At 40.8% G+C, this 17,413-nt stretch overlaps 1 protein-coding gene across 3 annotated transcripts in view; it reads right to left on the bottom strand.

Annotated features, from left to right (window-relative positions):
• The window catches only part of podn (podocan), a 56,828-nt gene extending 50,948 nt beyond the window's left edge, over window positions 1–5,880 (bottom strand). Inside the window, exons 1-3 of one of the 3 annotated variants that reach the window (XM_048538695.2) lie at window positions 5,660–5,880; window positions 3,917–4,176; window positions 764–857 (exon numbers count right to left, since the gene is read on the bottom strand). In XM_048538695.2, coding sequence (XP_048394652.2) covers window positions 764–857; window positions 3,917–4,168 — 346 coding nt within the window. In that variant the 5' untranslated portion in view covers window positions 4,169–4,176; window positions 5,660–5,880. Of the gene's footprint in view, window positions 1–763; window positions 858–1,902; window positions 2,032–3,916; window positions 4,177–4,530; window positions 4,778–5,659 lie in introns of those variants that run through there. The other 2 variants (XM_048538694.2, XM_048538696.2) reach the window with 2 other exon arrangements.
• Between the last annotated feature and the right edge of the window lie 11,533 nt (window positions 5,881–17,413).

A 17,413-nucleotide genomic window follows, 5' to 3' on the forward strand; every position in this document is an offset into this window, starting at 1 on the left:
TTGCCTAACAAGAATCTATCCATCTCTGCTTACACCTCCTTTTCAGGGGGAGTGTTCCAAATACTTACAGCCCTCAGAGAGAAGAAAATATTGCCTGATCTCTGTAAAACAGAGTTACCCCAATTCTAGATTCTTCCATGGGTGGAAATTACCTCTCCACATCTACTCTGCCGGGAAGCTTCAGAATTTTATATGGTTCAATCAATAGCCTTTTAGTTGCCTTTTTAAAGTCCTGACAATGGTGAGCACTTCTGTCTCCACATCCATGCAATTCCCTGAGGAAGCTGCTTAAGAGGTGGGTAAAGGATGGAAAATTAAGAAAAGTGACTCTGAGGAATGGCAGACCAAACACCATGAATTTCACTTGACAAACCATTTTAACTGCAAATGGAAACTTCTACACATTATGGTGTTTTCATGGCCAAATTTTTTTGTAAAAAATGGATTGTAAACTCATCAATAATTAGTGAAACTGAACATCTAGTTATGACCATTACTTCTTCAATTTTTTTATTAGTGCATGTCTTTTTAAAAGAATTTTGTGTGGCCACATTAACACAATAATTTACTGAACCAAACTTGCACATAGCCATGGATTGTGTGCATAGTGTAGAGGGAACACTGATTATGACTTATACACTTATGGAAACAATTTTCCATCAAACTATAAGGTTAACTATGTATCATTAGAGGAATGCCTGTATGCTTGCTTCGGCTGTTCTGTGATTTTTGAAACTAACACAAAATCAAAGCTTTTCCTTACCTTTTGATGTAAGTCGGTTATTCTGTAAATTAAAAGTCTCCAGATTCTGAAGCCTTGATAACTCCTCCATAGGGATCAACTCTAAAGCATTGTTCTAAGTAACAAGAAATGACATGAGTTCTTTGAGTTCTGGCCAGCAGTTCTGAACCTACTCTCTACAATTTTAAATACAGATGGGGATAAGTGAATTGGATGTGCGGAGTCTCAGTACAACTTGCAGTAGAGGGCAGTTTTCAGTAGAAAATAATCCTATGAATAATAAGTAGATGGAAATCAAACCTTTACGGTTATGACATAATGTGCTAATTTCACAAGATACTTTTCTGAAGGCAAACACTGAGCAAATACTTGTAAACATGTTGCAATGAGGTTCTTCGGCCCTTTATTATGTGCATTAAAAATCTGGCTGAAGCGTGTTTGAAATGCCACTGGATATACTCTGCAAGTTTCACTTCAATTGACCACATTGGGGCACAGTGGCTCAGTGGATAGCACTGCTGCCACACAGGGACCTGGGCTCAATTCCAGCCTTGGGTGAGTGTCTGTGTGAAGTTTGCATGTTCTCCATGTGGGCTTCTGTCAGGTGCTCCAATTTCCTCTTGGAGTCTAAAGCAGTGCAAGTTAGGTGGATTGACCATGCTAAATTGCCCTGTAGTGTGCAGGTTAGGTGAGTTAGTCATGGTTAATGCAGAATCATGGGGATAGAACAGGGATCCGAGTGGGATGTTCTTCAAACAGTCAGTGCAGACTCAAAGGGCCAATTGGTCTCTTGCTGCACTGTAGTGATTCTATGAATGACTGCCTGCATACCTGAGCTGTTCTGTGATTTTTGGAACCAACACAATATCAAATTTACCTTGTCTTTTGACGTAAGCCATTGTAAATTAGAAGTCTCCAGATTCTGAATCACTCATAACTCCTCCCTGATAGCTTCCAGCATTAATTTTAGATACAGCACACAATAGATTAATTCATTGTGTGGAAGGGCTCTGAAAATTGGAGTAAGATTGTTCCTAGTGTTATGGATATCTAATTCATGATTCATGTAGTCTCGCTAAAATATAAGTTTTAGTTTTACAAACGAATGTTTAACTAGAAAATCAGATAAATACAATTGTTATCAGTAATACTTGTATTACCATTATTATGGAGGCCATGTTAACTCATCATCAACTCCGGTTTCCTCCCACAATCCAAAGATGTGCAGGTTAGGTGGATCGGCCATGCTAAGTTGTCCATAGTGGTCCACGGACGTACAGGCAAGGTGGATTAGCCATTGAAAATGCAAGGTTAGAGGGATAGGGTAGAGGGTTGGGTCTGGTTGGGATGCTCTTCGGACGGTTGGTGTGGACCCAATGGGCTGAATGGCCTGCTTCCACACTATAGGGATTTTATGATCCTCTGATCTATGATCCCTGAGTTTGACAGCTAGAAAAAAACAGGATTAGAAACATCAGTTGGGCTTGCTGAATTGGATTTGTGGTGTATACAATAGTGACTGTCCAAAGAAATTGTTGTTTTAGGAGTTAATGTTATATTAGATTTTTAAAAATTGGTGAACCCTGAAAAACTATAAAAGATATTATAAATGAAGGATAGTTAACCTAAACTTCATGTTAAGGATAGCTCAATGCACACCGTCAATGAAATGGATGAAGTCAAAGATGGTTCATTACTTTCAATGTGTCAAGGGTTGCAATTAACAGACTCCAGGCAGTTAGTTCTCAGGACAAGTTGCAAGGAAGGTGGTTTCATGCTATGGAAAACTGTTAGGGCTAAAACAAAGACCTTGGAACAATTTCTACTTCAGTACAATTTGAAGTGGATGAATGAAGCCCACTTACAGAAATTTCGCAGCAATTTGATGAACCTCACTGTTTGCTAAAAGCTGAAATTTGATAATGATTAGATGCTTCAGACATTATTTCAGGAGCTTTGGGGAACTCAGTCTCAGAAGAATTGAACTACCAAGACAAGAACAGTCATTGAGGTAGTCTGCGTCAGAAAGGCTTTCAACATGATCCAAAGCCAAATCTTCAAAAGTGAGGAATTAAAATTCTTTGTGAAAGAGACAATGCTTTATTGAGATTTAGTGAACCACAGTCTAACTAATATCTAACTGGGTTTGGTCATTTAAAGTGCAGTTTGTGGCTGTTCAGCTAGCATTGATCTGTTAATTCATATTTTCCTCATGTTAATCCTGAATATTAGAATCTAAGCTGTCTGTACAGTGTATTTGATGTAAAATAACAATCCTACCTCATCAGTATGCATCTTACTACTTGGTGTTTATATTTGTTTTATTCACATTATATAATAAATATTATGTCTGACATTTCAATCTAGCCCTGGAATTTTGCCACTTTCTTTCCTAATCTTGGTCCTTCCACACACTCCAAATACAGCCTTTTCCAGGTTTCTCAAAATTTGGATAATATCAACAGCAATATTCAAGTTTAGTTAACAATTAACTCTCTTGTGACACTTTGCATTTCCATGCATATTCACATCTGTTTAATCAATACAGTCACACTATTAAATGGGATCTTTAGGAATGCTAGTTAAAAACATATCAAAAGCCTTATTAATAACAAAGGACCTGCAAAGTTATTTTGGCATGAAAGTGTCAAACTTTACAAATTTGAAAACAACAATAATTGCCATTTATGTCTTAAATCAATAAAATATTCCTAAGAACAGCATGATTTGGTAAAGGCACTGCTGAGTATGGAAGTAATCTATACTGACTAGGAAGGTTCAGGTTGATCTCTAGTCTGAGCTAACCCAGGTTAGATAAATACAGTGGCACTGTAGCTGTTTGCAGTGTGCATAGTCTAGACAGGAGGCAAGTTATTCTGTCTCTACTCCCAAACACTATCCAATGGTCCAATGCTTACCAGGGTCAGCCATATTGTCTTCTAATCTGGAGATGGTAATTGCTAAAGCTCGCAAAAAAAAAAATCACTAAGAGTGAATATCAAAGAAAAAAATTAAAGAATTCAAGATCAGGAGCAGAAATCGGAAAACTCTTAAACAAGAAGCAGCGTTGGTTAACATTTACTGTAGCTTTTACTCTGTAATTAGAAGAATGGGTTTAACTAGTAGTTATTTTCTGCAAACAAAGGTGATTTCAAGGGATTTATCATATCTTACCTGCAAAGAAAGGTGTAATATTGAGTCTGATAAGTTCTTGGGAAATTCCTTTAGATCCACGCCACCACAGTCTACGGTTCCATCCAGGTTACAGCTGCAGTCCGGAGGGCAATAAGGTATGTGCACTTCAGGTACACTTGTCCCTCCTGTGTGATTCTCCACAGAGTCAGGGAAATCATTTTCCTCACACATTGCACTAAAGCCGAAGCTCAGGAGCCATAACAACAATGGATGTCCACTTCTCCAATTCATTTTAACTCCTAAAGCAACATAATTCATATAATCCTTAACACGTGCAGGTTAGGGTAGAATGTTTCATGCTCCTGGATATAATACCTTAGTTTCGTTAAAGTTCTGCTACACAAGTATCATTACTCCATGAAAAAAAACTGATCATTTTGATTTATCCATTAAATAGTCCAATATTCATGACTCATAAAAATAAAAAATACATCAATTAATGTAACAAGTTCCCCATTTAGCTTTTCTTCACATTGAACAATTACCACTCAGGGCTAAGTCATTTTGCTGTGATTATTTTGTCAGATGTACATTTCAACATTAAACCGAATATTATTAATGTTTTTTTCTGGAGGAGGAAATAATAAACCTACCTTCATTAACTCTTAACATCTACTGCAGTATTAAACATTTCAAGAGAACAAGTGGTTTTCCTTTTTCCAAAGTGTACAGGGTTTGGAGAATTTTTCAGGGCAAAAGAAAGATCCTTTCCAGATGTGAAACAAGATATAGAGACACAACATGGATTGATTTCTAAACAAAACTTCCACCCTACTTTAGAAACGTAAAACAGAAATACTTAGGCCTACTGTAAAATTCTGCAAAGGCATTTCTAAGTGAAGTCTCTGGAAAGACAGGCCAGACTTAGTATCAGACTCCTTTTATATCTAATCACACATTTTCTTCTTGGCTCAGAGCCATAAAACAAGGAAACACACGGACCTACTAATAACACACCACTTAGAATGAAAACAGGGATATGCCACGTGTTAAATTTAACGCAAACTTCTAAATTCCATTTTAATGAAAATTTAAAAGTGCTTTACCTTGTCTGGTATTATTAATTAAAGCCAAGATTCATAAAGCATTTACTAAGCACTGAGATAATCACTAACAGAAACTGAAATAATGACATGCTATTCGTAAAAGTAGCTGTCTGATTTAGTCAAGTCGGGCTAATCATAGTCTTACTTTGCAAAATAGGAGTTTTAAAAATATACTGCTCCATTGTGATTGGAATTGATTAATGGCCCCCTTTTTCAACAATCATAGATCTGACGACTGCACTGTGAACCCATCCCACCCGATACAGCACCGATCTAAATATTTTCTAAGCAGGAAAACCAGAAATAGCAACTATTTGCATTTATCTACAACTTTATTCACATTGTGCTATTGAATTTCACAACAAAACATTCATTACATTTCTATATGAAGAAGATGATTTTTCTATATTTTGGTTGTCAGATTACTTAGATTTAACTTGCTGCAATTGTGCATATTTTGTCTTTAACATTTAGAGAAAAATCGTCCTGTTAAAATATACATATCTCAATCTGAATTCCTACGAACTTCGTGTTCCAATAGAGACTTGTGTTTTCTGGCAAACACGTTAAAAACTTACATTTCCAGCTAATTACTAATAAACCACCGGGAGATGATTCACATAACACAATGATTTGAACAAGTGCTTGCCCTAATGTCATGCAGACTGATACGCACCTGAGTCCGTTTAAAATCAATGCATGCAGTGCCTATTCAACTGAACAGAGCAAATAATTCTCCCAAGCGTAACCTCAAGATATTGCTTTGTCTTTTCCTTCTGCTGGGTGTTACTCTGGTTCGAAGTTTCAGTAATGAGGTGGCGTCAGTATATTTTACTTCTGTTTAGGTTGGACTGACAGGCAAATTTAAGTCTTGCATCTATCCTTGAAAGGGTACCAAGTTCGCCAAAGTTTTCTAAAGGAATAAGCCTTCAACAGTGTCTGATTCAAAAACATATGACAATGATTTATAGGAATGTGTTGCCTTGCACTTTTGGGACTCTATAACGCGAGATGCATGTTTGAGACCACACAAAGTAATCTAGCATATTTCCTAAACTAGAATCAAATGGTGCTTTTTAAAAACACTGTCATATTCTGGCTATACCCTAAAGCAGGCTTTTTGCTCACAGGATTTATTATTTGCTAATTAATGGCATTAAAAGTTCAGATGTTAGCAAGAAATATTTTAAAGAGCCTACAATCAACTGTGATATGTTTTGCTTATGTCTATTAAATTACACTTTGCCTAATTAAAACATGCAGTATTTCTTTATTCATAGTACTCAGTATATTGAGTACTGTACTCAAGCTCAGGGATGGGACATTCCCAGTTTAGATGCCAATTATCAGCACCAACACCTTGAGGTGCAAAGTGCTTAGTATAAACAAGGTACCTCAGCACCAATTACAGTAGCTGTATTTTTTATGAAATACATTTCATCTGGAGATGGAAATATTATTTCTGTCAGAGATGATGCAGTCCTGGTGATGGTGTTGTATTCGTCACTTGCAGCAGTTAGGATGCGGGAAAGAAAATAAACCTGGAGATGGAAAAGGCATGTAAGAAAGAAACTGTTACAATAATCATAGGGGCTTAGGTATGCAGGTGGACTGTGAAAATTAATTTGGATAGTGGATCCCACAAAAGAAATTTATGGCATTTCTACAAGATTGTTATTTTGCTGCAGCTTGTGATAGAGATCACCAGGGAACAGGCAATTTTGGATTTAGTGATCTGCAATAAATTGGACTTGAATAAGGAGATTAAAGTAAAGAAATCTCTAGGGTCAGTGACCATAATATGATAGAACGCATCCTGCAATTTGAGAGGAAGTAGTGGAATCCGATGTAATGATATTATATTTGAGTAAAGGTAAGTACAAAGACATGAAGAGAGCTGATCAGAGTTGATTGGAAGGGTGCCTAGCAGGGAAGATGGTGGAACAGCAATGGCAGGGGTTTCTCAGGGTAATTTGGAAGGGTAAGCTAGCTAGTAATACAAAAGAAAATTGCAAGCATTCTTTTGCCATATAAAAGGGAAGAGAGAGGCAAGAATGGACATTGGACTGCTGGAAAATGAGGCTGGAGAATTGGGGAACAAAGAAATGGTGACAGAACTGAATAGGTACTTTGCATCAGTCTTCACGATAGAAGATACCAGTAGCGTACCAGAGCTTCAAGAAAGCTGGGGCAGAGGTGACTGTAGTGGCTATCACTAAGGAGAAAATGCTCAGAAAGCTGAAAGGTCTGAGGATGTATAAATCACTTGGACAAGATGGACTACATTCCAGAGTTCTGTAGGAGATTTTGCAGGCATTGGTGATGATCTTTCAGGAATCACTGGAGTCAGGGAGGGTCCCAGAGGCTTGGAAAATAGCTAACATAACACCTCTGTTTGAGAAGGGATGGAGGCAGAAGACAGGAACCGATAGGCTGCTTAGCCTGAACTCAATCATTGCTAAGATTTTAGAGTCCATTAGTAAGAACGAAACTGCAGAGTACTTGGAAGTGCATGGTAAAATAAGGCTGAGTCAGCATGGGTCCACCAACGGGTGATCATGCCTAACAAATCTGTTAGAATTCTTTGAGCATGTAAAATGCAATTTTGACAAAAGAGAACCAGTGGATATGATTTATATTTCCAGAAGGACTTTGACAAGATGCCACACAAGACGCTGCTAAATAAGGTAAGAACCCATGATGTTAGGGGTAAGGAACAGGCATGGATAGAGGATTGACTGACTGGCAGAAGGCAGAGAGTGGGGTTAAAGGGGTCTTTTTCATGATGGCAGCCAGTGACTAATGGAATACCACACAATCATTCACATACATTATTGACTGGATGAAGGAACTGTTGCTAAGTTTGCAGATGACACAAAGATAGGTTGAGGGGCAGGTAGTGTTGAAAAAGCAGGGAGGCTGCAGAAGGATTTGGACATGCTAGGAGAGGGGGTAAAACAGTGGCAGATGGAATATGATGTGGGAAAGTGTAAGGTTGAAAGAATACAGGTATGTTTGATTTTTTTAACGGGAAAAGGCTTTGGAAATCTGAAACACAAAGGGACTTGGGAGTTCTAGTTCAGGACTCTTTTAAGGTTAACATGCAAGTTTAGTTGGTAGTTGGAAGGCAGATGCAATTAGATTAGATTCCCTTCAGTGTGGAAACAAGGCCTTTGGCCCAACAAGTCCACACCACCCCTTGAAGCATCCCACCGAGACCCATCCCCCTATAACCCACACACCCCTGAACACTATGGGCAATTTAGCACAGCCAATCCACCTAGCATGCACATCTTAGGACTGTGGGAAGAAACCAGAGCACCCGGAGGAAACGCACGCAGACACAAGGAGAATATGCAAACTCCACAGACAGTTGCCCGAGGTGGTAATTGAACCCGGATCCCTGGCGCTGTGAGGCTGCAGTGCTAGCCACTGAGCCACTGTGCCGCCCTCATTTCAAAGACAAGAATACAACAGCAGAGATGTACTGCTGAGGCTGTATCAGGCTCTGGTCAGACTGCATTTGGAATATTGTGAGCAGTTTTGGGTCCCTACCTAAGGAAAATATGCTGGCATTGGAGGGGTTCCAAAGGAGATTTACAAGAATGATCCTGGACATGAAGGGCTAGTCACACTGGGAGTGGTTGAGGACCCTGGGTCTGTACACGATGGAGTTTAGAAGGATGATAGGGGGATCTCATTGAAATTGAAAGAATACCGAGAGGCCTGGATTGACTGACTTGACGAAGATGTTTCTGAGGGGCTAGCCTCAAAGCAAAAATCTTTTAGAGTTGATATGAGGAGGAATTTCTCCAGTCAGAGAGTGGTGAATATATGAAATGATTGTCACAGAAAGCAATGGAGGCCAAATCATTAAATGTATTTAAGACAGAGACAAATAGGTTCTTGATTCATAAAGGGGATCAACTGTTACAGGGAGAAGGCAGAAGAATGAAGTTGAGAAACATATCAATCATGATTGAACGGTGGAGAAGGTTCAGTGAGCTGAATTGCTTAATTCCATCAGGGAGAATACACAAAAGCTTAAATTCACACACACCAACAACAGAATCAAAAATAGCTTCTTCACTGCCACTATTAGACTGATGAATGGCTCTCTAACTTCAAATAATATTGATCTTGCTAATGTTGATCTTGCTTTGTGCATCTCCTGTGCAGTGTAACGTGTATGTCTCGCTCTGTCTAAGAACTCTATGATCTGTATGTCCTTGTTTGCTATAACCTGCCTGCATTGCTTGCAAGACAAAGCTTTTTACTGTACTTAAGTGCACATGACTACAATACATCAAATTAAAAATTAAATAAAATTCTACTTCTCTATTTTATAATCTTATGGTTTTCTATAGGAAATGCCAGAATCTGACCCAGTGCCAATAAAGGAACAGTAGTACATTTCTAAATCTGGTGGTCTAAGAATTGGAAAGGCAGATTGGAAGTGATAGTGCTTCTATGATACTGTTGCTCCTGTTCTTCTTAGTAATATTGATCATGGGGTAAAAAATGCTTGTTGGATTGGTGCTGTTCATCTTTAGACAGTCCTTACTGCAGCCACAATACATAGGTGGTGGAGTGAGCTACTATTAAATCACTGTCAAGGGATTAATTCCAGTGTGTGGCCATGTCCTGGTCAGCAAAGCAGCAGTTGCAACCTCCAAATAGTGGGCATTCAATCACATTCCTGATTTCAGTCCTCTAGAGCTGTAAGAACATTGAAGGCTCATGTGCTAAGGCATTTTCTGTGGAGCGCCCAGTTTTGTCTGCAGTTAACCGACACCACCCCAGTCACCCTGATCCTTCCCTCCTTCCTGAATTTATACTGATTGAAGGCTGGGTATTGATGCTGCATAAAGGTCAAGGGTAGATGGCCGGAGATGGTCACTGCTTGCTAATTATCTGGTTTAAACATTTTGTACCACTACTTAGTCCTAGCCAAAAACATGTTTCAGAGATGAAGATTGCAGAATCATTAACAAACAGCCCCAACCAAGCCTTTGTTGATCAAACAGCTAAAGATCATCAGTCATAGAGATGTACAGCACAGAAACAGAACCTTCAGTCCAACACACACACACACACACAGACACAGATGTTTCGGGCCTAGATCCTTCATCAGAACAGCGGGATGGGGAGAGGATACTGAAATAAATATGAGAGATGGGGAGGTGGACTGAAGATGGATAAAAGAGAAGATAGGTGGAGAGGAGAGTATGGGTGGGGAGGTAGGGAGAGGATAGGTCAGTCCGGGGAGGATGGACAGGTCAAGGGGGTGGGATGAGGTTGTAGGTAGGAAATGGAGGTGCGGCTTTTGGTGGGACGAGGGGATAGGTGAGAGGAAGAACAGGTTAGGCAGGCAGGGATGAGCTGGGCTGGTTTTGGAATGCAGTGGGGGGAGGGGAGATTTTGAAGCTGGTGAAATCCACATTGATACCATTGGGCTACAGGGTTCCCAAGCGGAACATGAGTTGCTGTTCCTGCACCTACGGGTGGCATCATTATGGCACTGCAGGAGGTCCAGGATGGACATATCATTTAAGGAATGGGAGGGGGACCTCCCTCGCATTCCTTAGAAACCATTTCAACTCCCCTTCCCACTCCTTAGAGCTTTTCTGATGAAGAGTCTACGCCTGAAACGTCAGCTTTTGTGCTCTTAAGATGCTGCTTGGCCTGTGTTCATCCAGCTCCACACTTTGTTATCTCAGATTCTCCAGCATCTGCAGTTCCCATTATCTCTGAACTTTTGATCACCCTCACTTTATCTTCTAACAGATGTAACCCAGTCTTGCCAACATTGTAGCCCATGCAGGTCATTAGGTGAACCTGGAACACACATTTTTCCCCTCCTGTGGTAAAAACCCACTTTGGACAAACAGTTAAGAACTATGTCCAAGTACTCTAAATGCTCTTTATTAGTATTCCCTGGTATTAGCATGTCATCATGATAAATGGGGGTAGACATTGTAAAATGTTCTCCATCTCCTGGAAAATGGCACAGGCTGATGATACTCCAAAGGGCAGTCTTGTATGTTGGCACACATTCTTATGTGTAATAATTATAGCATGCTTCTGGGAATCCTCATACAATCACAATGGCAGGTACACATGGCTCATGTCATGACAGAAGCCCTCAACCAGTTGTGCATAAGACCTCCTTGCAAGGGACTGGGTATTTATTCAACTGTGAACATTGGTTTACTGTTTGTTTAAAATCCCCACAAAGGTGAACTGGCCCATCAAGCTTCACAATTAGGACAACTGGTTTTGTCCATTCCGCAAACTGGATTGGTTTGATGATCCCTTTGCTTTTGAGCCTCTTGATTTTTGCCTCTACTTCAGCATGTCAGGCAAAGGACACTGGGCAGTGGAGAAGTGTGGAATCGCTTCCTGGTCAACATATAAGGTGGCCTCTGCTCCTTTGATAGCCCCGAGTTCTTATTTATTTCACACTTCACTCAGGCAGCCATTTTCTAATTGAAAATTTTGAGCGAATCTGGGTGAATTTTTCTCAATCAATTTCACCCTATCAAGCTTTGGCTCGGGACCTTTACTACAATCAGCGGTAACCGAACCAGGTGCTTCTAACACGAGACCATCCTTAATCTGTAGAGAGACCCTGGTAGATAAGGCCTCAGCCAGGCTGAGAACCTAAGAGATGGAGTTCACAGCAAACTTTGTTAAAGAATGATTCTGCAATCACTGATACAGCTGCGCTGTTATCAACCTCCATTCGAACCGAGTGACCATTTAACCTGTCATTTATTTTGACTGATTCTGATTTGGATGTTGCTGTGCAATTTAACTGCTCCAAGCTACTCTCTCAGATACTGGCCTGAGTTTTCTTAATCAGTTGATTAGGACTCTCTTCCTGTCTCGTATCCACATTCTGGCAGCAACTACAATGGCTTGCCAGCCTAGATCTGAAGATGATGTTAACCGTTTGGCTTTGTTTTGGGGGTATTTCTGTGGGATGACCGAGAGTCCCTCTGTTCAGGATATGTCCTGAATGAAGCTATGCAGTTGCCTTCATTCAAGTGGTGTTCCCCAAACTCAGCCAGCCTAGCAAGGGTATCCACTTCTGTCAGAATACCCTGTAACTGTACCTTGTAAGTATTCTGCCTGGAGGTCAGTGCTGAGTGGTGTCCCGCAGGGCTCTGTTCTTGGGCCTCTGCTCTTTGTAGTTTTTATAAATGACTTGGATGAGGAGGTTGAGGGGTGGGTTAGTATGTTTGCTAATGACACAAAGGTTGGAGGTGCCATTGATAGTATCGAGGCCTATTGCAGGCTTCAGCGAGACATTGACAGTATGCAGAGCTGGGCTGAGAAATGGCAGATGGAGTTCAACCTGGATAAATGCGAAGTGATGCATTTTGGAAGGTCGAACTTCAATGCTGAATATAGGATCAAAGGCAGGATTCTTGGCAGTGTGGAGGAACAGCGGGATCTTGGTATTCAAGTGCATAGCTCCCTCAAAGTTGCCACCCAAGTGGATAAGGTTGTTAAGAAAGCATATGGTGTTTTGGCTTTCATTAACAGGGGGATCGAGTTTAAGAGGTTATGCTGCAGCTCTACAAAACCCTGGTGAGACCACACTTGGAATATTGTGTCCAGTTCTGGTCACCCTATTATAGGAAAGATATGGAGGCTTTGGAGAAGGTGCAAAGGAGGTTTACCAGGATGCTGCCCGGACTGGAGGACTTGTCTTATGAGGAGAGGTCGACTGAGCTCGGACTTTTCTCTCTGGAGAGAAGGAGGAAGAGAGGTGACCTGATTGAGGTGTACAAGGTAATGAGAGGCATGGATAGAGTCGATAGCCAAGGACTTTCTCCCCAGGGCAGGATTGACTGCTACGAGGGGTCATAGTTTTAAGTTGTTAGGAGAAAGGTAAAGAGGAGACATCAGAGGGAGGATCTTCACCCAGAGAGTTGTGTGCGCATGGAGTACTTTGCCAGTGGTAGTCGTGGAAGTAGGGTCATTAGTGACATTTAAGCGACTGCTGGACATGCACATGGACAGCACTGAATTGAGGGGAATGTAGGTTAGGTTATTTTATTTTTGGATTAGGATTAATCCACGGCATGACATCGTGGGCCGAAGGGCCTGTACTGTGCTGTACTTTTCTATGTTCTATGTTCTAACTCATAAGCTCCACTTATTGCATTTTCTAATGATAAAGCCAGCTATTGTGCCTCAGCGAGTAGGAACTTTTGCATGGTCACATCATTAATCCCATACACCAAACGGTCTCTCAGCATCTCACTGAGGGTTACACCAAAATCACATGTTTCTGCCAGTTATCTTAACCTTGTCAAAAATCCCAAAAGGGATTCCCCTGGCTCTCGAACATAATGAATAAAACTGATAGCATCTCAGAATTAGAGGAGGCTTGGGATCGTAATATTCCTTAGTTATTTCCATGAACTCTTGCAAGGTTTGAGTATTTGGTGCCTCAGGAAAAGTTAAGAGAATTACTTGTGGCTTTTCATCTGGCACAATGTCATTTGCTTGGAAAAAAATAACACATTCTTTCCACACACTGGGCTCAGTCTTTGAATGAGTCAAGCTTCCCAAATAGCGGCATGATGCCAGGAATGCTTACCCCAACTTAATGACAACGGTTGAGAGCACATCTCTTCAAGGGAGGTATTTTTCTCTTATCGTCACTGAAATATCTCCCCAAGTACCCCTTCACCCAGTTACCCATTACTTACACATGCATAATACATGACACTGACCCAGCTCATACAGAACCAGCCCCTAGGCTGAGCAGAACCCCTGACACTCCCATTTATATCTGTCAGTCAGGGTTCCCTGATTGGGGCTGTTAATCTGGTCCAATCAGATAACTCATATTCTCTGCTGTCCACATGCCTGACCTCATTCCAATCATTATAATAGGTCTACTACAGTCAGAAACTGTGGATTTTATAAATGGGGAACAGAAAGAGATGGCCGACAAATGCATACTTTAAATATGCTCTGTCATTACAAAGGAAGGCACAAATAACATCCAAAAATATGGAGGAACACAGGGCCTAACGGGAAGAAGGAACTGGAAGAAATTAATATTAATAGGAAAGTAGTAATAGGGAACTAATGGGATTAAAGGCAGATCAATACCCAGGGCATAAAAAGCTTCAACTCAGAGTACTTAAAGAAGTGACCCTAGATGTACTAGTGATCATTATCTAAAATTCCATATATTTTGGAACAGTTCCTATGGATTGAGGGGTAGCTAATGTAATCCCACAATTTAAGAAGGGAAACAGAGAGAAAAGACCAAACTATAGACGAGTTAGTTTGAGATCTGTAATAGGGGAAATATAAAAGGTGTAGCAGATTACTTGGAAGATAGTGACAAGATCAAGGCAGAGGATTTCTATGGATTCCTCTGCTACAGCAAGCAGTTGAAGCCCGAATATTGAATGTTTTCAAGGAGTTAGACATGATTCTTCAGTTTAAAAGCAGATGGGAAGAAAGCAGGAACCAGATGGGGCAGCACATTGTCTCAGTGGTTATCACTGCTGCCTCAGACCACCAGGGACCTGCGTTCAATTTCATCCTTGGGCGACTGTCTGTGTGGAGTTTGCACGTTCTCCCCATGTCTGCGAGGTATTCCGGTTACCTCCCACAGTCCAAAGATGTGCAAGCTAGGTGGATTGGCCATGTTAAATTGCCCAAAGTGCTCAGGGATGTGTAGATTAGGTGGGTTATAGGGCGATGGGTCTGGGTGGGATGCTGTGAGGGTGAGAGAGAACTTGTTAGGCCAAAGGGCCTGTTTCCACACTGTAGGGATTCTATGAGACACTGCATTGGATGATCAGCGATGATAATATTGAATGGCAGCTAAGGCTCAAAAGGGACAGATGGCCCACTACTGCTCCTACTTCTATAAATTTTAACAACAATTTGGCTTGTCAGCTGCTGAAGGTTTTAGGAGATATGACAGAAATGAATAAAGAATAATTGGGGTCATCAAGACAAGCCTAGACACCAAGAGGAAATCGTGATAAGGAACACAGGATCAAAGTTACAAAACAAATTTGGGACTTCTAATCAGATTTCTTCTCATATAAGACCAGTCTGCAAGGCCCTGCATTGTTGGTAGGGTCACACACTGCTGTTGCATATCAGGAAATCCTAGTTATGATGCCTGTAATTTTTTATTCATTGAAAGCAAAGGAATGAAAAAAAAATTCTAGTATGTTGACTCACCAATAAAGAAGAATCTTGAAATATTCATCACAAAACATGCTCGTCATAAAAATGAATTTTCAGTCAGAAGTCCAAAATGGTGACTGCCAGCAATTCCTCTGAAATGGTTGTATTCAGATAGCTTCAACATTCTAGCTAATCTAAATGGACTATGATCCGCTGCTAATTACATCTACAGTCAACCTGTTTCATTTTATATGCTGGTTAATTGGAATTACTTTATACTTTAGGCATGTAGTGTAATAAGCACAACCACACCAACAGAATCTAAATATCCACATGCTTTAAATCCAAATTTAAGATTTAAATGATCTCCCAACAGTGGAGTGACAAGAGGGGTAAGAAGAGAAACAGCTGCAAATTTTTAAAAAAACTGGCTTCAACAATCACGCAAATTTTGACCAACAGAAAAATAGTTGGAATTTGCATTTCGGTAAAAATATTAAACAGCCCCTGTTAGTTGTTACAGAACCATAGAGATGCATGACACAGAAACAGACGCTTCGGTCAAACTTATGCATGCTGACTGGATATCCTAGATAAATCGAGGTCCATTTACCAGCATTTAGCTCCTTTCCCTCTAAATCCTTCCTATTCATATACCCATCCAGATGCCTTTTAAATGTTGTAATTGCACCAGCCTTCACCACTTCCTCTGGCAGCTCATTCCATACATGCACCATCCTCTGCATGAAAAAGTTGCTCCTCAGGTTCCTTTTAAATCTTTCCCCTCTCACCTTAAAACTATGCCCTTTAGGTTTGGACTCCCACACCCCAGGGAAAAGACTTTGTCTATTCACCCTATCCATGCTTTTCATGATTTTATAAACCTCTATAAGTTCACCCCTCAACTTCGACGCTCCAAGGAAAATAACCCCAGCCTATTCAGCCTCTCACTACAGGTCAAACCCTCTAACCCTGGCAACATCCTTGGAATATAAAAGCAGCGATGTGCTTCTGAGACTTCATAAAGCTCTAGTTAGGCCCCATTTAGAATATTGTGTCCAATTTTGGGCCCCACACCTCAGGAAGGACATACTAGCCCTGCATCGTGTCCAACAGAGATTCACACGGATGATCCCTGGAATGGTAGGTTTGAATGGTACTATGAACGGCTAAGGATCCTGGGATTGCACTCATTAGAGTTTAAAAGGTTGAGGGGAGATCTAATAGAAACTTACAAGATAATGTATGGCTTAGGAGGGGCGGACACTGGGAAGTTGTTTCCGATAGGCGGGGAGACTAGGGCCTGTGGACACAGCCTTAGAATTAGAGGGGGTAAATTTAAAAGGGAAATGAGACGACATTTCTTCAGCCAGAGAGTGGTGCGCTTGTGGAATTCATTGCCACGGAGTGCAGTGGAGGCTGGGACATTGGATGCCTTCAAAGCAGAGATCGACAAATTCTTGATCTCACAAGGAATCAAGGGCTATGGGGAGAGTGAAGGGAAGTAGAGTTGAAATGCCCATCGGCCATGATTTAAATGGGGGAGTGGACTTGATGGGCCAAATGGCCTTACTTCCACTCCTATGTCTTATGCACTCCAAAGTCTTTGTTCAGTGACACTGCCCAGGACTTTACCATTAAGTGTATAAGTCCTGCCCTGACTTGCCTTTCCAAAGTGCAGCATCTCACATTTATCTAAATTAAACTCCATCTGCCACTCCTCAGCCCATCTGATCAAGATCCTGTCATACTCGGAAGTATCCTTCATTGGCTTTACCTCTTATGTTCATATCCAAATCATTTATATAAAGCCGTGGATCCAGCACCGATCCTTGTGGCACACCAGTGGCGTCAGGCCTCCAGCCTGAAAAGCAACCCGGAACCACCATGTTCTGTCTTCTACCTTCGAGTTAGTTTTGTATCCAAATAGCTGGTTGTTCTTGTATTCCATGTGATTATTGAACCTTTTGCTTTTTTGGGGTCAGACAATTCATTCAGTAAATTGCCCAGAAAATTTCTAAAATATATAAATCAGATATTTAAAAAGATGTTTTATCTTAATCAAAGCCCTCTACCCAGGCACATGGATGCTGTTTTGCCCAGTGACATCAATGGTTATAATTACTTAGATCTGTAAAGTTATCATTAACTATAAAAGCATAGCAAAATAGTTTACATGCTTGGCAGCATTTTCCATTACCATAGGGTCTCAAAGTGAATCCAGAAATGAAACAAGTCAGTAATTCACAAAGGC

The sequence above is a fragment of the Stegostoma tigrinum genome, chromosome 8, assembly GCF_030684315.1.
Source record: "Stegostoma tigrinum isolate sSteTig4 chromosome 8, sSteTig4.hap1, whole genome shotgun sequence".
In the NCBI taxonomy this organism is placed as follows: Eukaryota; Metazoa; Chordata; class Chondrichthyes; order Orectolobiformes; family Stegostomatidae; genus Stegostoma; species Stegostoma tigrinum.